The 20,896-nt window shown below is 49.6% G+C and overlaps 8 protein-coding genes across 8 annotated transcripts; 2 read left to right on the top strand and 6 right to left on the bottom strand.

The window, feature by feature from the left end:
* Nucleotides 1–116: 116 nt before the first annotated feature.
* On the bottom strand, nt 117–1,013 carry ASPBRDRAFT_572471 (uncharacterized protein). The gene is made up of 2 exons (XM_067627720.1): nt 235–1,013; nt 117–180 (listed from the first exon to the last, which is right to left on the bottom strand). The coding sequence occupies exon 1, from the start codon at nt 778–780 to the stop codon at nt 304–306; it is 477 nt and encodes a 158-aa protein (XP_067478910.1). The 5' UTR covers nt 781–1,013; the 3' UTR covers nt 117–180; nt 235–303.
* Nucleotides 1,014–4,975: 3,962 nt separating this feature from the next.
* ASPBRDRAFT_43033 (uncharacterized protein) lies at nt 4,976–5,689 on the top strand (the record flags this gene model as incomplete). Its single annotated transcript, XM_067624912.1, has 1 exon — nt 4,976–5,689. A coding segment is annotated over exon 1 (452 nt), but the record flags the coding sequence as incomplete, so codon positions are not given.
* A 1,357-nt stretch (nt 5,690–7,046) lies between these two features.
* ASPBRDRAFT_571886 (uncharacterized protein) lies at nt 7,047–9,203 on the top strand. The gene is made up of 5 exons (XM_067627706.1): nt 7,047–7,641; nt 7,922–8,220; nt 8,274–8,363; nt 8,485–8,860; nt 9,152–9,203. The coding sequence occupies exons 1-4, from the start codon at nt 7,421–7,423 to the stop codon at nt 8,751–8,753; spliced, it is 879 nt and encodes a 292-aa protein (XP_067478908.1). The 5' UTR covers nt 7,047–7,420; the 3' UTR covers nt 8,754–8,860; nt 9,152–9,203.
* Nucleotides 9,204–11,779: 2,576 nt separating this feature from the next.
* Nucleotides 11,780–12,472, bottom strand: ASPBRDRAFT_571882 (uncharacterized protein). The gene has a single exon (XM_067627705.1). The coding sequence runs from the start codon at nt 12,229–12,231 to the stop codon at nt 11,848–11,850; it is 384 nt and encodes a 127-aa protein (XP_067478907.1). The 5' UTR covers nt 12,232–12,472; the 3' UTR covers nt 11,780–11,847.
* pex13 (peroxin PEX13) lies at nt 12,322–13,841 on the bottom strand. The gene is made up of 2 exons (XM_067627708.1): nt 13,238–13,841; nt 12,322–13,181 (listed from the first exon to the last, which is right to left on the bottom strand). Exons 1-2 carry the CDS (start codon nt 13,710–13,712, stop codon nt 12,412–12,414), a joined length of 1,245 nt encoding a protein of 414 aa, XP_067478906.1. The 5' UTR covers nt 13,713–13,841; the 3' UTR covers nt 12,322–12,411.
* Nucleotides 13,697–14,259, bottom strand: ASPBRDRAFT_43028 (uncharacterized protein). The gene is made up of 2 exons (XM_067624911.1): nt 13,927–14,259; nt 13,697–13,765 (listed from the first exon to the last, which is right to left on the bottom strand). Exon 1 carries the CDS (start codon nt 14,200–14,202, stop codon nt 13,972–13,974), a length of 231 nt encoding a protein of 76 aa, XP_067478905.1. The 5' UTR covers nt 14,203–14,259; the 3' UTR covers nt 13,697–13,765; nt 13,927–13,971.
* Nucleotides 14,260–14,617: 358 nt separating this feature from the next.
* ASPBRDRAFT_125833 (ER oxidoreductin) lies at nt 14,618–16,567 on the bottom strand (the record flags this gene model as incomplete). Its single annotated transcript, XM_067617822.1, has 3 exons — nt 14,618–14,753; nt 14,813–16,386; nt 16,469–16,567. The coding sequence occupies 3 exons, from the start codon at nt 16,565–16,567 to the stop codon at nt 14,618–14,620; spliced, it is 1,809 nt and encodes a 602-aa protein (XP_067478904.1).
* A 1,494-nt stretch (nt 16,568–18,061) lies between these two features.
* ASPBRDRAFT_54951 (uncharacterized protein) lies at nt 18,062–18,869 on the bottom strand (the record flags this gene model as incomplete). The annotated part of the gene is made up of 2 exons (XM_067627319.1): nt 18,062–18,181; nt 18,237–18,869. 2 exons carry the CDS (start codon nt 18,867–18,869, stop codon nt 18,062–18,064), a joined length of 753 nt encoding a protein of 250 aa, XP_067478903.1.
* Nucleotides 18,870–20,896: the final 2,027 nt, after the last annotated feature.

The raw sequence follows: 20,896 nt of genomic DNA, 5'->3' as shown, positions 1-20,896 counted from the left end.
AGACCGACAGTGCGGGATTAAACAAGATTTGCAACCCCCCTGCCCTGCTTTGCTACCTCCGGAATTGTCAATGGGACTGATCCCCATCGATCCTGCAGCCCGCAACCTGATGTTGGGTCACGTACTTCGCTCACTATCGCTCTCACCAGATGGAATTTGAGTGGTCGAGAGCAAGTACTTCTGGTCATCATCAGTGAGCTGGCAGTATGGTGCTTCAGCATGTATTCAGCGCACCATGCTTTCTCTTCCTTGCATCACGCGGTTGTAGCATGACCACCGGCAGCAACTTTCTCCCAGTGAAAATTAGCAGCATATGATCAACGATACCGCGCAGTAGTTGCTATTTACGTATTGCCTCTTTTGTCTTTTCCCGTGGCTAGTTTTTGCGCCAGAAGCCTGGCGGTGTCGGAAGCAGACGGTGATCTTCTCGACAAGTCTGCTGGGGATCGAGTGGACCGGCCCTGACAGGGATAGACAGGCAGGAAAGGCGTCACTGAGCTCCCCCCTGGTATTGGCTGAAGGCTCAGCCTGCCTTGACGGATGCCTTTGAGCGAAATGTGGTAGAGACGGGAGATCGTCCTTTAGTTGTCGGGAGCAGTGTGTGAGAGAGAAGAGAGTGCGGGTGGGTTCTCCGAAATCTGACACGACCAGACACTCAAACCTGTAAGCGAGATGCAGGATTGGCTTCCTGAATGACTCCTGCGCACGCATATCCTTGGAGGCAAGATAGACAGTGTGGGCCACATGGAAACCAGCCATGGCGTTCCCTCCAACGGACATGACTGCCTTGCCTGGACTCGTCTGCCTGCCTTCCTGCCTGTCTCACCCTCATTGCTTCTTTGGATCACAGACACCCGCAGACTCGCCTTTTCCTGCGCCGGCATCCTGATTGGACTGCAGCACATTTATCTCAATTTTCGCAGGTCCGGCGTGTCGGGCGCGGCAAACCCCCAGGTTCCCTGCAAGTCCGAACGAAAGAGCCAAAAGGGCCAAAGCCGACGCCGCGTCGCGGGAGCGACAACAAAGGAAACAAAGGGAAAATCAGCCTAGAGATGCAGCCACCATCATTCGGACATTGTGCGGATCCATGGCGCTGGGTCTACCCACTTTCTCTCAAATCTCGCCCTCACCCTCGCAACCTCTTTCGCGCTTCTCGTTCTCTCCTCCTTGCCACACCCCTCCCCTCCTTCAATGTCATACAGATAGCCCAAGGATGATCCTACAACCGTCACAAAAGAAAACATAACCTACTGCTGGGAATGTTTCGGCCCGCCCCCGGGGGGGGCCACACCCCTAAAAAAGCACGCTAGATAACTCCTACATCCCATGCTAACCCACACGAGGTGGAGAGAGAAGGAGGTGATGATGATGGTGGTGGTGCCTATCGTCTCCATCCATCCTATTCCCTTTCCCCTCCTCATTATTTTCTCCCTTCTCTCATTGACGTCCATTAGCGCATGGTCTAATTAACGGACTGGCGGGCGCGACACGCACGGGAAACGGATGCACTATTCACGGCGCGACATTAGCGTCTCCTCTTTCCTTTCCTTACCTTTCCTTCCTTCTCTTCGCTCGGTCTTTTTTCTCTCTTTTCCTTTCGTCTTCTTGAAACCCCGGTCGAATTGATAACAGATACATACATACCTTAGTGGGGAGATTTGGAAAACCCACCTTACACTTACCACTATCAACTCATCCCCCCCCACCCCCCCCGACTTAAGTTCATGTGTCGGTCATAAAACCACAACCAATCACTGGCGGTATTCTTCTTCCGTATTTAGTAGTAGTTTCTTTTATCACTCATCATGTATAATAATCTGTAATATGAATATCCCCAAGGCTCGGTTATTTTCACTCCTCATTATTATATGTACTTTTTGTCAAACCACCCCGGTACTTATTACCTCACTACTATATACCCCGTGTAACAGTTTCCTTACCCCTCTCGATCCTTATACACTCTGTTCTATGCACAAGAGAGAGAGAGATAGTTGGAGATCAATTTCCATAGTACTTTGTAAAAGGGGAAAGAAAAAAGGTACAGACTACAGACAAACTACACCGTCTAACTCTACCCTACTGTACCTGAAGAGTTAAACCAAAAGTAGTATTAAATAGAGAGTATTATCTACTATTTTTCGATTCAACTAATCTATGTATGTATGTATGCAGGTATGTATGACACCGATGGTTGCCTTGTTCCATATCCGGCGTATCATGTATTTAATGTAACCATGTTAATACGTACATACATACATACATATACATGGTAGCCTGTCTGCCTGCCTGCCTGAATATTAGTGAAAATACAGCAGTAATATTGTAATGATCGAGGTCGTCCTGCATGCAGTGCTCTGTTTCAGCCCTTACGTGATGCTAACGAAACTAAATATTGGGGCGGAGGATATTCGACTGCGAGGGGGGGGGGGGGGGGGGGGGGGGGAAGGAAGAAGGAGGGCATCTGGACTATCTATTAGTTAACTACTACTTACTATCCGGCTATCTGCTTACCTCCCCAGATAGGCATGGCTTGATCATGACTGCATGTAGGTACTTTTGGCCGGGCGAATTTCCGGCGGAGGAAGAAACAGAGACAGGGAAATGGTTTTGCTTCTTTGACTTCTTTTTCTCTATGCGCTTTAATTCCTTTTGTCTATACTTACCAGGTGAAATTTGCTCAGTATGGATTGAACGCGGTTAGTATGGATTTCCCGACACTGATAGGCAGGAATTACTAGGATGGAGTATCATACTGTATCGCGTATCTTTACGCAGGTAACACAGATACGGCATCTGGGTGCGCGGAAGGGGGGTTGGTGGGCAGGCTTCGATATAGTTGGGACTTAACGAGCTAGTCCTCGAAAAGGAAAAATCAGTTGTGATATGTCGTGGTCGAAAACTTGTTTCTCAAGACGACGGCGCACTGCGATGATCGACTGGACTTGGCCTTCTAGTGTCAATGCATGGAAGCATTTTGAGTAAATCCTATGTCAGCTGCAAAGAGAGTGGCCGACAGACAGCAGGACGCCGAGGCGTTGAAGCATAGGTCCCTACCGTACTGGACGGAAGGATTAAAAAGTTCGGCTCTTCCGCAGAGCCCACTAGGTTAGCCTCGCCATGTTGAGCAACATACGGATAGTGCTGACCCAAGCGAGGATGGCCTTTTCGATCTGCTGGTGGACACAGCATGTGAAACCTTAGATCGAACGCTGGTAATGGGCACTCCAACCCCAAGAACGAGAGCCACCAGGGGCATCAATTTCATCCAGCATAAGCTCTCTCACCATTTATCGGGCTATATCTTACACCGTGCAATGTGGCTGGCTGGATCCCCTCCCACGAGGATGGGCGATCCTCGAATAACATTGGCTAACATACGCCAGAGGATGAAAGTGAGTTTCTGTCGTCCTCAGCTGTGCTCAGCTGTGCTCAGCAGGACTCAGCTTGCTCTGTTCTATGGGGCACAACAGAGGAACGAAGTAGCCATCATCAGGGCCAGATGACACATGCACTATAAGCAAGGTTGTGAAAGGTTTGCCTGAGAAATGCGAAAGTACCTAAGCTGGCCTCGGTCAGCCCTTGGCCAACTAGCGCACCTTGCTGAAGGGTTGTCCGGTGACTGCGCTTCGTCTTGGTTTATTTTCCAAGGCGATACGCAGCGCCGGGGCTCCAATGGCCTGAATCGTTATCCTGCGCCGAAGTTGGTGGAGCGGGATCATAATGGCAAAAAGGTGCTTTTTCCACAGCGTGGTACCAGTACAGAAGGTAAGGTATATAAGGCCATTGGCCATGGCTTCTTGTAGTTATGGCACTTAAGTAGAGAGCCCCAGGCAGTTTGTGCTCCCACCGTTCGTGATCTCCGTGGCTGTTCTGATGTCATGAACCTTGAAGATCCCCATGGGCTGGATTCTGCTCTCAGTCAGCGATGATGGGACACCGATCAAGACAGAAAGTGTATTGTTCCCCGAGGGTGCTAGTGGCGAATCCCATGCACTGGTCGACGACGGCGATACCAAGTTGGTCAGTGGCCAGTTTGGTGAGGCACACACAACACTTGAAACGAACCGATCCCAACCCTGACAGCCAAAAAGAAACCACGGTTAGAGTAACAAGAACAAGGACATTGACCCATCCCACTCACTTGGCAGACTGCATCGGCGTCTATTCATGTTGAGTCCCAATAGAGGCAGCCATCATTTTTTCTTGAACTGTAAGGACAGGAACGACGCCAGCTGCTGAATTTCTTAATAATCACCAGTGGTCGTGCTCAGGCCGACTCGGCAAGCTTGGACAGGCACTAAGAAGGACGATAGTCTAGTAGTCCATACAATGGCTCCGGTCGTAAATACCGTACCTATGCTCTTGTTGTATTTTTGCATCCCCGACAGAACTTTGGGTGGGAAAACGGGCGGACCTCCGATCCGAACCGTCAACTTGACGGGCCGAAAGTTCCAGCTGTCGCTGAATATCGTCCCAAGGTTGTGCTCACGAAGAACCTGATATTGGGAGCTTCACGGCGGAGAAATAATTAGATGAATGCAGTGGATATTATCCAGAATGTGAACAGGGGATAATTGGGGGGTGATCCCTCTCTCGGAAACGAGGCAATTCCATCCCCCCTGATCAAGGTAGTGTCCAAGCCACAGTCATGGAAATGAAAGTTTCGCTTGGGAGAGCTCAGGCCTCATCCTATGATCCTTGCTATGATCCAACTTTGCCACATCGGGTCATGAGCCCACTCATCAGCACACGGACGCGTGTGTGGAAGTCCCGTCCCGAAGATCCACGAATCCAACTCAGGCCAAAGAATTAAAAAAACTGTCAGCAGCATGAGACAGGAAAAGAATGCAGCCGCAGCCCATCCGTCCACAACTTGGGTGGTTATCAATGCTGGCAGAGATTTAAGGCGAATGTTGGCCCATTCCTGATGATTTGGCATGATCTTGGTCGCTCTTTTCCCCTTCTGGATCGCTGAATTCTATGCTTCATTGTAGCCCTTCAGCAGATCTTGGGACGATGATGGAGCGAACAGGAAGACATCCTTCTCCGAAACCCCTGTCAAGCCTGGGAGGAACGAGCTCCTTGGTGTCAGGAGTCAGTCTACTAGTAGTAATTAGGAGACGCAGCGGAAGTATGACTGGGGTTTGGATATATACGTTGGAGCTAGACGGATCCTTCGAGCTGTTGCACCTGCAGAAATGGCGCAGATTTTATATGAAGGGACCACTTAACTCCCAAGTAGTATGGCCGTCGGATGGGTCGCAAACTAAAGACCTCGGCGCTTCAGTTGAAGTTGTCTCCGTTTTTCGCATCGAACCGGTTTCTCAACCTTCCGTCTACGCTTCTTTGATTTTTTTTGGTTTTGGGGTTTTCTCCCCGGAAGAGGTGAGAATATCACCGTCAGTTTTGGCGTTTGTTGCGGGTGAAGTAGAAAATCATCCATGGCGTCATTGTGGAAATATTCTCCAAGGCCTTGTTAGTAAGTACCAGAAATCTAGAGCAACTGGGTACCTTCTTCCGAGGGAGGCGTCCAGGCTTTTTACCCGGGTATACCTTCCAGTGCTTCACCCTCCCAAGGGAGTTAGATAGTAAGTAGTAGATAGATAGATAGATGATACCACACACACTCATGCTGACATGCCGTTGTAATCCGAACTTTCTCTATCATCGCATCTGCAAAACATTCAGGGTGGGAAGAAAATAATAGAATTAAAATAAAATCAAGAGGGAAAAGATATTACTCCCCCGTTTTAACGATACACCTGCACTATTCAGGAAATAGGTCTTAGCTTCCGAGGCGGTTGACCAGGTTGACCCAGGCAAGGTACCACGTAAGTCGTAACGCCTAAATTAGTGCTTGCCCACTGAGGCATGGGAGGTGGAGGAGGATGATGATGATTTTGATTCCCCATTCTGATGGTTTATTACAATTACGACAAACTGCGAACTGTCGGGACTCCATACATCCATACAGACCGGACAGACAGAACGTGACAAAAGTACACGGACCACTTCAAATACGCCATGATTGGCTCGCGGGAACCAGGATAGCGACATCCGCGGGCTTTTCAGCAGCAGGTCGCCGCAAAGGGTAGGCGGATGCTATTGGCCCTGCCAGTCAGCAGCGGTACTTTTATTTAGCGCCCGTACTAGGTTTACCCCAGCGGCGAACCACCCGGTTGCCCTGTGGGATCCTCGCCTAGTAGTAGTGGAGAGGAAGTACTTACTTGCTGCCCAGAGGCCCCAGACGCCTCCGGCCTGCGGTATTGACAATGTTTACTCTGTCTCATGGCCCGAATTAGCAATCGTTTTGACGTATTTTATTTTCCTCTTCGCTTTTTTTTCCTTTTCCGTTTTGTTTTCTGTTTTCTCTCAGGATACTTACTCTTTACTTTCCCTCCCTCTCCCCCCCTCCAACTATTACGCCCATAAATGGCAACCAATAGAGTTAGAATTGAAAAAAATGCCTCCATTTCCTCAATTGGACAGGGATTCAATGACTTACTTTACTTCCCGAATGTTTCATTCCAATGATGATGCTGTCTCCTGTTTGTTGGCATCGTTTGGTTGGGAGGAAGGGATCCAGATGGCCGGTCAGCCAACGTACATTACTTACTGACATGCATACCCCGTAGTACTAACTCTCTGCTGGCTCCTCGTCAATTAGTCTAAATTATTTTCCCCATCAGCAGCGAGAGTAATAGTCATGGTTGCTATTATTATTAACAGTAGCAGTATTATCATTTATTATTATTATTACTGTCGCCATTACTTACTCCTTATTTTCTTTTCAGTGATTTTTCCAGACTAAGATTATCGCTATTGATTTTATCGCCTTGGCTGGCGGTTGTCGAACACCGTGACAACTCGACAGCACTGACTGACAGACTAACCAACTGACCACTGCTTTTTTTACTTTACTTACATACTCTTTCAGTTTCGCTGAAATCCCCCGAAGTATATCACCATCAATTCCCGCCCTCCGCAGAATACGATCTACTCCCACCAGCTAAAGTGCTAGTAAGACCGCGCCCTGTTTCGCACCTGCTGGTGCTGGTGCTACTTCTGCTGCTGCCTTTTGCTTCATCAACCTCCGCCGCTGCTGCTAGCGAGTCTAGTTACATACTCGTCTGGTTACCCTGACACAATTCCCCCTCCGTTGACGACGTCTCTTCTCCGTGCGGCTTTCTGTCCGCATAACCACTTCTCCCTCCTACTTCGCCTTTTATCTTCGACCTCATTCTTTCTCCAGTTATCTAGCCTCTCCACTTTCTACTCTCGTCTTCCCTTTCACCCTTTTCTTTCCACTCTGTTGTTCTCTTCCCGGTCTCTGCTGTGATATCGAGCTTCCGCCTAGCTGATTCTCATCTCCCGATCCGCTTCAGAGTATGGTTGACGAAGCATATCCAGTGACTAATTCATGATGGATGGTTCCATTCCACCGCCGTCCACCATCACGACCTCCTCCACCTCCTCCTCCACCACCATTCCAACCTCCTCTTCATCAACCGTGTTCCGACCCCGCAAATCAGAGGATTGGAATGAGTATCGTACAGCCATCGAGAGTCTCTATCGAGACAATCAGCTCAAGCTCCGTGATGTGAAAAGAATCATGGAGCGTGACTATAACTTTGTTGCATCGTACAGCCTTCCATTTCTCTTATTTGCCATTTCTGCCCTGTTTCCTGCCCTTTCCACTCTTCCCTCCTCGTATTTGTCATTCTGCCACTTACGGGCGTGCATTGCTTGTTCCCTCTGCAGAAATATTCTGTTTCTTCCTTCTACCCCCCAAAGCGGAAGAAGAGGACAGTGCGTCATTGTTATTGATGTTGCTTTTTTTTTTCTTTTATTTCCCTTCCTTTCCCCACTCCTGGACGAATCAGCTTGGTTATAGGCTTCCCCTGACATTCAAACTTTCTAGAGAAAAGCAATACAAAGACCGCCTGGCTGCATGGCATGTCCGCAAGAACATCAAGGCCAAAGAAGTCCATGTCATGATCCGAAAGCAGCAGAAACGAGCTGCCCGAGGCAAGCAAACAGGTTTTCGTGTTGCTGGACAGGAAGTCGACTCCAAACGCATCTCACGCTTTGTTCGTAGATATGGATCGAACATGGAGGCCAATAATGCCCGCGACGACCCTCCGCACAGTCCTCAGGGCCATCAGATCATCCAGCCCGTCCAACCCGTCCAGCCGATCCAGGCAACAAGTCCCGAACCAGGTAGGAGGGCCCAATTTGCCCCTAGTGCATAAATTACTCATGTTCTCCGACAGAAACTCCCTCGGATATGAGCTATTTTACTCCACCGCCAGAGGAACGAGCAATGACATTATCACCTTCAACAGAAACACCATCACATTTCCGTGAGACCCCCACCCTTCTGTTAACTCTCCCTTGTTACTATACTGCATGTTTATGGCCAGGTTTTTTATCTGTCACTCGCAACATGTGATGCTGGAATATTCGATTGACTGAACAACACAGATGACGACCCACCCGAGCCAGTTCGTCATGCAGGAATTGGCAGCGCGCGATCTTTATCGGTGTCTTCCGGGACTATGACCAATGACATGACGAAACCAATGACCGACGGAGTCCAGGGACCTGATGGCTGGATGACCCTCGAGATGTTCCAGGAAAAGCTTCTGAAGCTTTCGAGGACTCTCGATCAATCAATGTCCAGATTTGTCCCTGCCGAGGATCGGAGTCACCAGCCCTCCAATTCTGACCAACATTCTCGCTCAATCGGGTAGTGAGAAGGAGGAGGAAGAGAAATTAACGTCCCTTGGACGAGAACTCAAGAAAGATTTTTGGGAATTGTCAACATCCGTACACTCTGCTACATTCTGTTCTTTGGCAGGTTGAGTTGATTGCCTCCTTCTCCACTTGGTGTCCCTCTGTATTATTCCACTTTATTTCCCTTTGTTTTCCATTTCTTTCCTCCCCCTTCATTTATGTCACAGAGTGCCGACTATATAGAGCATCCATGGCTTGAATATATTGGGAAATCGGTCTAAAGTAGGTTGAGACATACCCTTAAGATGAAAGAAGATCGCGGTAGTTCTACCGTGACGCCTGCGGTTGTCGGTTGTTGATGATATACATTGTCTGACTTGTTGCTCTAGTGACCTCAGTACTTACTTTTCGACAGCCCGGCAAGGAATCCCGCTCGACCAACCCTTGGGCCCATACTACGACAGCCCGTTGACCGTGATGTAAGGAGGAATCCCATCATGTACTCCTGGATGCCGGAAAATGTTGTCATGGATTGATTACGTGAATTTATACATAACCGATTGGTATCTACAATTCAAAGGGACAACCCCGTGAGTTCGGCTGTTGTCACGGTCGGCCTTTTACTTATGTCGCTTCCGGGCGCAAGGCATGACTGGCAGGGTTCTCTAGGAGTCGGTGGCTATAGTCATCAACTCGATGGTTCAGTATCTGCTGCCCGGCTCAACAAACAAACTGACCACAGGTCAGTTGATAGAACGTGGAGGATGGCATGGCAAGCCTTGCGGTGGAGTGAAACGCATAATTGCCCGCACGCTGCTGGAGCTCAATACGAAAGCTCGCATAACTTAGCACCGGCTTCAACCCTTCCATCATGCCACAAGGTAGACCCTGCACTGGTCAATCACGGTGTGGTTGAAAAGCCGCCTCTTGCTGTCTCTTTAAGACGCAGTAGACCGGCTAGGCCTGCAGCATTCAATTCTTTTGAGAGACTTTGCCGGTTTGATCGTTCCAGCAGATCATCTGAAAATTGAGACAGTATGCAGAATCGCCAGTACTGTCGATCAGCCTGGTTGATATTATCGATAAGTATCATTCGATACGCTCGCACTATGGCTGGGGATCGAGCGGTAACAAAACACATAACCCGATCGTGCATCACTCTATCTGCCATGGTCGAGGACAGGCAACAGCGATCCGTGATGAGTTCGAATTGGGAGACATAAACAGTCGGAGCACAGTGATTGGCACCTGCATTTAGCTGGTAGTACAGCCGTGGTCGGACCTATAGACCAAGCCAATTTATGGGCCAAGTCCTCCATACCTTTATTCCACCACTAACATAGATAAATCTTTCCATTCCAGGCCCCTTGATGTGGTCAGGGTCCCTGGAAAGCAAGACCAGGTTCACAAAAGAGCCATAGTTCCAAAAGGGTAAAGACTGGTAGTAAGAAAAGGAAAAGGCTGAAGACCAAAAGCGAGCGATTTTACAGGCTCAGGAAACGATATCCGCCGCGGACACGGCCTGCCAAGAATGACCAATAAGAAGGCGAAAACAGGGGCTGATGTGAGATGATTGTCCCCGACTACTACTACTACTACTACTACTACTACTACTACTACTACTACTACTACTACATGGTACCAGTGAGCGCGTGCGTCCTGGCCTGATTGCTGGGGCGGCTGAAAGTCGATGAATAGCAGCAGATCGGAAGGGCGAAAGCGCGTCGGTAGTTTTGGATTCTGATGAGGCCCTCGCTGATCCTCAAGCCCGCGGACGCTAGCTCTCTTTAGTCCCTGTCAGTCTATCAGAGTCCCTGTGCATGGGCTCACTACTCGCTCGCCCTCGCTGGCTCGCTTGCTCCCTCACATGGTATGATATTATTAATTAATGCTATTGGGGGAGATTTCAAATTACGCTTCACGTCGATAGCTCACCCGGTCTTTCCTGCACGTCTGTGGCCCAAAATGAGGGCGTCGTCAGACTGGTTTCCGCGATCTAGAAGCATCAGCTCCCCACATCTTCATTTCATTATCTACCGACTCATCTACTACCTGTATTTCTGCACTTATTTACAATCATGATGTACCTTTTTCCTGATGATGTAGTCCTTGCCAAAAGTACGCATTGGGCCATTGGGCAGCAACTACACCACTTGAACACACGCCCTCATCCTTTCTTTTACTCGTCGATTATTCGTACATTATCAGTAGTTGTCAGCCAATTTTAATCAAATCTGCTCCCCCTCTCCTCTCCTCTCCTCTCTTCTCCTCCCAACCATTCGAACTAAACTCCGCCGATGCCTCAGATCTGCACGATGATGTCAGGTTGGCCAAAGCCTCCGTACTTCCCGTCTAGCCAGTAGTTAGTTAGTCTAGTTAGTTCCTTTCTTCCATTTCCTCCCGTCCACCACCACCACTATTACCTCTGCAATAACGTCATAGAAGACAATAGCTGTTAGTAAAAGTGAAAGCTAGCAGTAACGATGTAGCTAGTAGTCTAATACATAGACAGATAGATAGCGTCCGTCTTTCCTTTTCTAGCGCCGTATCATAAGGTACTGGCACGTCAAATACTTACCTACTTATTTCCATACTTTACCAGGATAACTGCTGCCCCTCTGAGACGGGGGGAAAAGTCTTAACGAGCAGTTGAAAGGTAACTATACTGTACTACACTTACTGTATTTAGCTAATATAAACTGGAAAGTCATACTATATGGGATATCGGATATCCCATGACATGTAATGTATGTGATGTTATGATTATTCCTGAACCACAAGATCTTGGGCATGCTTGTAGATGGGATGGATGAGTGGGGTGTGGATTAACGTCATAAGCGATGGATGTATGAAGGGATGGATGGATGGACAGGTGGGTCTGATGGGTAAGAAAAACCAGTAGGTACTAGATACGACTGATTAGTAGTGATAGGCTGGTTAGATTATTGTCACTAAGTACGGCGTTGACTTACTAATAACTGTTCATTGATGGAGAAAGTTGTAGGGACTGGTTAAGTTATTTTCTATGATTAATTTATTGACATCAACTGGTAAGGTGAGCGAGTGATTTCATTCCCGGTGAAAATTTCAGTGTGTACTACGAACTATCTACTATTTTATACCTGCTGGATCGGATAGGCAGTAAGCATATAGGCTGATGGAAAAGGGAAGTAGATAAGAGTAGATGATGAATATACTATATTTCGTTCCCGCTGCATGAGATAACCTTGTGAGGTGAGAGAAAAGAGGTATGAGTTTTAGAAAAGAAAAAGAAAGAAAAGTAAGGAAATCTTTCTTTTTTTCTCGCTGAAACGAACATGCACCAGAAAATGATGACTGAATCCCTCGAAGAGAATAAAAAGGTAGAAAGAAGGAAAGGAAAAGAAACATGCCCATATACCAGGTACCCAACGCTAGACAATCCAAATCCGGCAACAATAACAATAACGGGGAAGAAGAGAGAGAAAAAGAAAAGAAAAGGTAGTAAGTCATCATCAGGCGGTCAACCTAGGTCCTGCCACGTGCTTTGCGTGGTTCGTAACATACAGACGTGCATGCATGCATGCAGTCAAGCTGGAGAGTGCGCGTGAATGTGCGTGTCGAGAGTGTGACTATGATACTATAAATATGTGTATTAGGGGCGCACAGATGAGAACATGGGTGTCTGGATGACGCTCATGAATAGAAAGCGCTCTTCTGGAAGCTTTCAGGCGAAATATCACCCATCTTGCCCTTCAGCTCGGGCTTCTTGGCCTCCGTGGCGATCTCCGCGGATGCGCTCGCCTGCATCGAGTTGCTGCGACTGCCGGCTTCGCTGCCCGAGGTGATTGCTTGCTGCTGTGGTCGGCGCTGGATGGTCTCGAGGTACGGTCCAGGCAAGTATCCGACACGGCCATCACGAGCACGGCAACGCCACCATTCCGAGGCATTACCCATTGGGTCGGACTTGCTGAGCACAGCGACGATGTCGCCCTTCTTCACGGCCAGGTCGATGCCGGAGCTCTCCTGGGCTTCAGGGGTGTAGTCATAGAGCACACGGCAAAAGTCAAGCTTGGAAGGGTCAAGCGGTGCGCCCTGACCCTGCATGGGCTCTCCATTTGGACCCAGCATCTGCTGACGACGTTCCTCTTGCGACCGAGCAAGAGCCTTGATCAGCTTGCCCATCAAGTAAGGTAGACCGAAGACGGCGATCAGGAACATGAAGAACGGCTTCTTGGAGGGCTTGGGAGGAGCGGGGGAGCCATCCGGCAGGGTGGCGGGGGAGGAGCGGCCGCTGAGGAATGCTGCAAAGGCGGAGGGAGTGAGGGCGGTGGCATCAGCCGGCGGGGGACGACCGGTGATCTTCGCGATCAGAGTCTTGAACCAGCGGATGATGGTGAAGATGCCGAGGGCGGAGCCCAGCGTGTTTCGGAGGTTGCCGAACTGCTCTGCAACGGAGACCATGGCTGGATACACGTTAGTAAATCGACAGAAACGCGCCGATACATGTGGGTTAACGTACCAAAGAAGGAGCTATGCGTCGCCATGTATGTGCTCTCCAGCATCTGAGCGAATCCTCCAAACGCACCCACGATACTCTCAATCATTTGGAACGTAGCCTGGGTGCTTTGGCTGAAGGAATTCGTCAGGCTGTTGGGATCGTTGGGATCACCGGGCATGCCACCGTACATCCCTCCCATGCCTCCCATGCCGCCATACATGCCGCCATAGCCTCCCATACCTCCGTAGCCTCCATACATGGAGCCCATTGTGCCGAAGCGGGAGTACGGCGACGAGTAGCTTCCGTAGCCGCCGTAGGGACTTGCGCCAAACCGAGAGGCCGAGTACGGAGAGTAATTGGAGGCGGTGCGATTGACAACAGAATTCAAAGAATTAGGACGAGACGGTAAATCGGGAGCAGTAGATGTCGACGATGCTGTGGCTGTGGGGGCCGAGGCGCTGGCGGCCGTGGTCGGAGATGTCGAACTGGCCGTCATCGCTGATGAGGCGGTCGGGATAGCCGCCGATGATGTTGTCAGAGCAGGAGATCCTTTCAGTGAAGTAACATGTCAGTCATCCCATTCGAGAATGATTAAATATTGTTTTACTGCTTTCCATAAGAGCTGTGGACATACCAGCAGCAGCGCCTGCCCTCTCCCACGGTTTGGGTGGCGAAACGGACGCCATGGATATGCGGGAGGGGTGTGGTACCTCAGCAATCTCGCATATGGAGATGGACCTCACAGAGGAGGCCAGTCAGAGCGAGAGCGAGCGAAGGTGGAAATAGCGCGAAAGAGTGATGGATTTAGGGGTGTGAGAGGGGGTGAGAGTAGTATATTCTGGGGAAGAAGAGAGGGGAGGCGATGGATTGGATGGGGATTGGATGTGATGGAATGAGAGGCGATGGACGGCGATGGAGCACCGACTGACTGAATGGACCGGGAGGCGGTGGAGAAAAAGCCAGAAAAGAGGAGAAAAAAGTCGCATGTGGCCCCGAGGGACCGAGGCTTCCCGCTTGCCGAGTTACGTCTCCGGTGATTGATGACACTTATCAACCAACCAACTAACTAATTAGTTATCCTATCTGTCTGTCTAGTTCACTGTTCTATCTCAAGAGATAGTTGTATTATCGAGTGGGATATCATATTTGCTGTCCAAATTATCTTGTGAATATAATAATATATCACCAACAAATGCTCAGGCCTATTCCTTGACAAATGTACAGCGGCCTAAATGCTCCCAAAACTCCCGAGATGCGATTTCCCCAAAACAGGCATCATCAGCAACGCCGGTCCCAAACAGATCGGAAAAAAGATTAGTCTTCAAACGACGCTAGTTATACAGTACAAACCCAGTCACCGCCATCTTCCACGTCTTTCTCCCCCATCGCCTATCGAGTTTACTAGAGCTCGTCATGGGTCGGAGGTGCCGGAGGGGTGGGTCGCTTGGGAAGCTGGATCCTCCAGGATCGTGGTGGCACAGGAAGACCCAGCCAGTAGTTCCATACCCGACCGAATTCGAGAACGGCAATTTCGAAGCTGCAATATCCAGTCAGTATACCGATAATGGTTCAAGATCATCGTATGTGACCACTTACAATGTCTTCGGGGCATTGACCCAACTCTTCAGCACGTAGATATAAATGTCCCAGATCAGAGAGAACTCGGCCTTGATATCATCCCAGACCGTATCCGTATCGCGGCGTTCCCGCACCTGCTCCCACGGAAGTTTCTCGGTGATGTAGGCAAAGTTGTCATCATCGCCATCCTCATAGTAGAAGGTAGAACCACCGTCTTTCAGAAGTCGTCGGGTCTTCTTCTTGCCACTGCGCCCCTTGGACGCAATGCTCGCCGGGATGGTGAAGACCTCCCCGTCGCCCACATCCATGGCCCGGTGGAAACTCCGCACGGCCGCAATGCTGTGGGAAATGCGACCAAGGGTGTTGATCAGTGCCACCAGCTCAGTCCGGCGCAACAACGGGTTCTCGCCGTTCTTAGTCTCGTCGTACTCGAACAGCACCTTCAGAGCGGTGCCATATCCATTGACCTGGAGCTTGCCCCAGAGGCGGCATTTGTCGCATCCGACACAATCCATCAGGCGACTGACGTTGCGGAACCGATTGCGGAAGTCTTCTTTCAGGCCAGCGGCGCTAGGATCCTGGAACATGAGGTTTTCGTCAAAAATTTGATGGCGATCCGCCAAGGTCGAGGTCAACTTGGAGACCTTCTCCCTGGTCGCAGCATCCTGAACCGGATCGCTGTAACAGTAGTTGTAGTTCTGGAGGTGTTTCTGCAGTTTCGCCACTGCCCGCGAGACCAGCGCGTAGTTGAAATACAGGTTCGAGATGCGCTCGGGGTGATCGTGGAGGCGATCTTTGAAACATTGAAGGTTGGGATGCCATTGCCCCGTCGTCTGGTTTAGATAATCCCAGCAAAGATGGGTCGAGATAGAGGCATGCATTCCGCTGATGAGACGATGGAACACGCGCTTTTCGAGACATTCATTGTCCAAGGGAAGCAAGTCGGGGCGCTTCAGCTCCTGCTGAAGCACATGACGGAAATCGTTAACAGCTTGGAGACCACCGAGCTCGAGCTGCGGAGTAACAGGCGATAGCTCGGGCACCGGTTTGAGGAAGCAATTCTCCCGATAGATTGCGTCCCAAACCTGATGAGCGCCCATACCGGCGTATCCAGTGAACCGTTCTGGATTATCAACAAGACTGACATAGTCTCCCTTGCCGCTCGCACCCTCATCCTCGGGAACACAGTAGTCCCGTTCGTCACATTCATCGTCATACTCCACCACACAGCTCTCTCCCACATTTTCGCCGAGCATTCCTTGGAGCGGTCGATTGAGGGGTCGCTCCTTTTGCTGCTTGCGACCCGGGTGGCCTGCTTTGGGTCCCTCAAGTTTACTGAGCTCCTCCGCGCGCCATGTTAACGGGATGTCGTCTTCGGAATCGATTGTGTTGACGGAGCATGCGATATTCCCGCACATGCTATTCGCATCGGACCAGAACGGGCAGGCTTTGTTGAAGAGATTAAGACGGTAGTACGAGAAGAAATCGGTATCTTGGGTAATGGATTGGAGGAGGGTGTAGACTTGATCGTTCAGATGATCGATGGTGGCGTAGGAGACACAAGCGTCGGACACCATGGCAGTGGGGTCAATCTGGTAGAAATTTGAATGGGTTAGCCAAGTCTGTTCTTCAATATGCAACTGGGACGTATGCCCGAGCGTTGTATCGACTTACCGCACACTTGTCCTGGTTATGGTGCAGCCCAGTCTCGGCATTGGAAAGCCTCGACAAGGCAAATACCGCCAAATAAAAAAATTTGGCTGCGGAGCGCATCTTGATAGAGCCGGAGACCGGCGGAAACGAGTGGACAAGGATGGAGGAAAGGATCAGAGTGTATGACAGAAATTGAGAGGGTATAGAGTGAAGCTATGCAATGAAAGTCTATGGGTTGATAAGCAAGAAAACAGGGTCCTTCACATGAAGATCAGCGACGGAAGGGAGGGCTGGGTTGTCAACGGTCGATCGAAGTCAGGCCAAATGACATTTCCCTGCACAGGAGGTGATGCAGTCCAAACTGCAGCAAAAGGAAGCAGAAACGAATGATGGGGATAAAGAAGCAGGTGGAACGAGGGGACTGTAGTACTCAAGGAATGTCCGTTGCGAAGTGGACAAGTTGTCCTTGGGTGGCGCGGAGTTGCATGATCCGCAAGTAGTCATCAATAGTCATCAAATCAATTCCATCCCCGCCGGCTTATCGCCGCCTAGAGCCCTTGTTTCAAGAGAAGCTCCCCACTGCGACGATCCACGGTAGTCGGTTGTCATCTGTCTTTAGAAGCTGTATATACAAAATAATAATCTTCCTGTCTTTGTTCTCTTGGATGTTGTTTTGGGGCTTTGGCTCGGTACTCCACCAAAAAACTCAGTGAAACGGATATAATTGGTTTATCCAGCGATCGCATTCAATGCATCGATGTCTTCCGGATCAGCTGATTGATGGATTGGGATAGCAGGATCAGGATCATGCTGTCGTATGGCCGTGTTGGTAAGATTAAGGGGCGTAGGGAGTGCCACAGAGAGCTGCAGCGGCCACAGTGCATGATGATGCCACGCTGATCGAGCCATGGACTTTGAGAACGATGAAATCAGCTGCACTACGGCGTAGTATCGGATTAGTTGCTTTTCTTGTTTTGCTGAGTAACTATACAGTCTAATAAGGTAGTGAACTACTAACTCGAGTAACTATACCACGCGCTTTGACGCGAAGTCATACAGATTCTGCAAGCTCTAGGACATGTCAGATGCATGTCTCGCAGGTTACTTGTTACAGATAGGAGTCATGAGTATATTTAGTAGTCCCAATTCAACACAGTGAATGAATTTGTTACGCTAAATCGGCTCCGAATGGCGGGCATAATGACCGCGCTATATGCACCCTACAGTTTCTATTGTGCAGTGGTAGAGTGTAAATCGTCGATTTTGACTTCTCAGAGAGCAGAAATAAGAACAACCATGGATATTCCCAATCCAGGCCCATCAAAATGGGCTGTAGCAACCATCGAACGCCTCCCACCGTGGTACTCCATGCTTCAACTCCGAGCGTGACCCATCATGTCATACCGTAATCACCGAGATCATGACCGGTGTAGCAGGGGAATCATGGTAAAATACATAGAAAGACAAACGCTCCAAAATCTTTAAAAAAAAGAACCAAAAAAAACCAACACCGATTCTAGCAGCTCCATCAGGGAGACTGCAGCCTTATAGACGAAACGACCGCAAATGCGGATCGTAGTCCGGCCGTATACCAAAGACTTTAGATGAGCGTGTTTAAGAAGTTCCGCTGCGCTTGCGACGGCGGATACTGAGCGCCTTCCGGAGCGAGGCGAACGGCTTGGGGTGGGGTGCATTGTAAAAGGGGTCGTGTTTGAAATCCTCATCGGTGAATTTCTAGAACAATATTAGAGCATGTTGCGAAAAGTGCACCAGCAAATCAGGAACTTACTTGACCGGGACAACGCATAAAGTTTCCATAGTCGTTCATCATGTTCGGCCCCTCCTCGTATTCGTAGGTGCGGCCCTCCATGTCTGTGTGACCTGGAGGGTAATAAGCCACACCGTCAAGAGGACGGTGACTATCGATGCAGTCCCTGATTTTGTCTTTCGGGGTCGCCTTCAAGGTCTCGGCAGTTGAATCTTTAACTGCCTCCACGGGGCTCTGCTTAGTATGATAGTTCCTCTCCGCATAGACGGCATCGTAGGGCCCCTCGTGATGATACTGGCAGAGACTCGCGCTATCCAGACGATCAATAACGTCTGGATTGACCAGCATCGAGTTCCTCGAGTATCTGGCCGGTTGAGGGTTCGACGGGCTGCCGTGACGATGGCGCCGAGAACCGCTCTCCTTCCGTCGGGGCTCGACAGGATGATGCTCTGGAGAGCCCGAATAGTAGACGGAGGGGAAAGACGTAGAGCGCTGACGGTTCAAAGACCGTCGACTCGGAGAGGAAGAAAGGAAGCGTTGGTAGGAACCATAGGTATCCATTTCAACGTCCATGTCCATCAGGTTGGGAGGATACCGATGGGAGTAAGAGGACCGGTATGGGGTCGCACAGGCTGGGAGAACAGCGGACGCCATTGTTACTAGACGCCGAAGGAAGGAAGAACACAAGAAGGGAGAAAGAAATGGAGGACGCGGATGCCTCTCAAGGTTGGAGGAGAGAGAGAGAGAGAGAGTTGGGTATATATAGGGACAACGGGATGCCCTATAAATGTATGTAGGCGTTTAATAGTAGGGCCTACTAGTGACTGCCTGCGTATGCAGCCCGTAACTCAAAAGAGTGGTGGGGCTTAGCAGCGGTGAAGTCGGGGTATTGATTATAGAGTTGGGCGTAAGGTTGAAGGTGCGGTCTGTGTGTGGTTATGAGTGTGGCAGAATAGGTTTAAAGTAGACAGTAAGTAGTAAGTTCTGCAACGTAGTGGTAGATGGGAGTAGGAGGAAGAAGTTGAAGAAAGACAAGAGAGAGAGGAGGACAAGATGGAGAGTAAAAGAGGCGAGAAGATCAGAGGGGAGTCATAATCTACTTCTAGTAGTCATCATGATTTAGACTCTGGTCATCGCTGGTCATGCAAATGCAATGCCGAACCGGTGGACCGTGACGTGACGAGTAGCGCCGCATTGCTTTTCAATTTGCTCACTGCCTCTTCCATGTGTGTATTGCGCCTTATCGATAAGGCTCTACGATGTACAGTAAAGACTAGACCGGTTCGGTTGCATCGGATGTGCTCTTCGATGATGAAAATACAAGGGCACATCTCCTGTTGTCTTGTTCTACTGTGTGCTGCTTCTGTAGGCGCGGAAGGCTCGGGCCCCAGGCACTCCCCCCTCCGCCCCTCCCGGTTCTAGACTTAAGAACCAGTCAGGATGGCCCAGGCTGATATTAGTAAATGGCCCTGGAACCTCTAGAAGGTCCCTGAGGGATTCTAGTGGAGTCGAAGTGGCAATCCTCGCCGTCATGATTGTCGTGTCGTCGTCAGCTGTGGATGCCCAGGGCCACCATCCACCGGCTGACTTAATCACTCGCACCACTTGGACAGCGAACTGAGTCTTGACATCATAACCACCAGACTTTCAACGCCAACTGACTACGACATACTGTGAACCCCCTTCTGACATTCAGATTTACATCATCTGAAGAAATGATTGAATCTCTTAACGAGAGGTGTACTGACTTAGCTATCGAATTAACTGAATAGGAAATAAAGTTACTCACTGGGCTGAGCGTGCTTCAGCTCCGTCTTTAAGCTTATCTTTAGTGACCACGATAGCGCCAACGGCGGGCTGGATCTAGCCCTGCTAGTCTTGAAACAAGTTTTGGTCTGCGACTAAAAAGCACGCGCCAGTATTATCTACCGGCGCGGTCAACGTCTGCATGCTTCTGACAGGCGCTTCTACGAGTCGCTTGTTACACACTCATCCACGCACAAAGTATTAATCATGGTCCGCATCGCATGTCAGCCTGCGACGGTCTGCATGGGCGACCCAATGCATGGAGAATGTGTTACACAGGGTCTAGATCTGTCCTACGAACCCTCAGGGACTAGAAGTATTGCAAGGCTTATAATTAGAAACGAGCCAGGTGAAATGAACGCATAATTCCAGGTACATTCGGTCTACTTTCTCTCCCTGTCAGGGGGGGCTCGAGGTCCATCCATGGATAGGGGGCCACAACCCTTGTGAGGTGACATGGATAGTGCAAACAAGCTTCGAATTTTTCAACTCATTCGCATCCCTGTTATTTCTTCTATGGTGCCTCTTGAGCAATGCTAATGGATAAATAGTCGATGTTATTTGATAATTGCTGATGCTTACTTTGTGATGCTCTCTTTGTAATCCCTTTGTGCTCCAATTAGTGTTGACCTCTGCTGACCAGACACTAAGACGTCAACATACAGAGTAAGATATTCAAAGCCACAATAAAAGTAATCAGGAAAAAGTGTCGTCTCACAACAGATCACTCTTCTCACAGAACCATGATGTATTCTGTCAATCTGTAAGAAGTCCACCTTGAATCTAGAACCCCTTCCAGCTCCAACTGGCGAGTCTTGGCAGCCCTACCCGTAAAAAAGCAGTTCCAATACGGACAGCCGGGCTCCACCATCCCG

Source organism: Aspergillus brasiliensis, assembly GCF_001889945.1.
Source record: "Aspergillus brasiliensis CBS 101740 unplaced genomic scaffold ASPBRscaffold_6, whole genome shotgun sequence".
Classification (NCBI taxonomy): domain Eukaryota; kingdom Fungi; phylum Ascomycota; class Eurotiomycetes; order Eurotiales; family Aspergillaceae; genus Aspergillus; species Aspergillus brasiliensis.
Note: the sequence above shows the minus strand (reverse complement) of the source record. Positions and strands in the feature narration are given on the sequence as shown.

Bases quoted from the DNA above. Each gene is read 5' to 3' on its own strand.
- ASPBRDRAFT_572471 (XM_067627720.1), bottom strand. From the start codon at position 780: ATGTCCGTTGGAGGGAACGCCATGGCTGGTTTCCATGTGGCCCACACT.
- ASPBRDRAFT_571886 (XM_067627706.1), top strand. From the start codon at position 7,421: ATGATGGATGGTTCCATTCCACCGCCGTCCACCATCACGACCTCCTCC. The intron at 7,642-7,921 runs GTACAGCCTTCC...CAAACTTTCTAG, and splicing joins GACTATAACTTTGTTGCATC to AGAAAAGCAATACAAAGACC. The intron at 8,364-8,484 runs GTGAGACCCCCA...TGAACAACACAG, and splicing joins AGAAACACCATCACATTTCC to ATGACGACCCACCCGAGCCA.
- ASPBRDRAFT_571882 (XM_067627705.1), bottom strand. From the start codon at position 12,231: ATGATGACTTACTACCTTTTCTTTTCTTTTTCTCTCTCTTCTTCCCCG.
- pex13 (XM_067627708.1), bottom strand. From the start codon at position 13,712: ATGACGGCCAGTTCGACATCTCCGACCACGGCCGCCAGCGCCTCGGCC. The intron at 13,182-13,237 runs GTACGTTAACCC...ACGTGTATCCAG, and splicing joins GACGCATAGCTCCTTCTTTG to CCATGGTCTCCGTTGCAGAG.
- ASPBRDRAFT_43028 (XM_067624911.1), bottom strand. From the start codon at position 14,202: ATGCGACTTTTTTCTCCTCTTTTCTGGCTTTTTCTCCACCGCCTCCCG.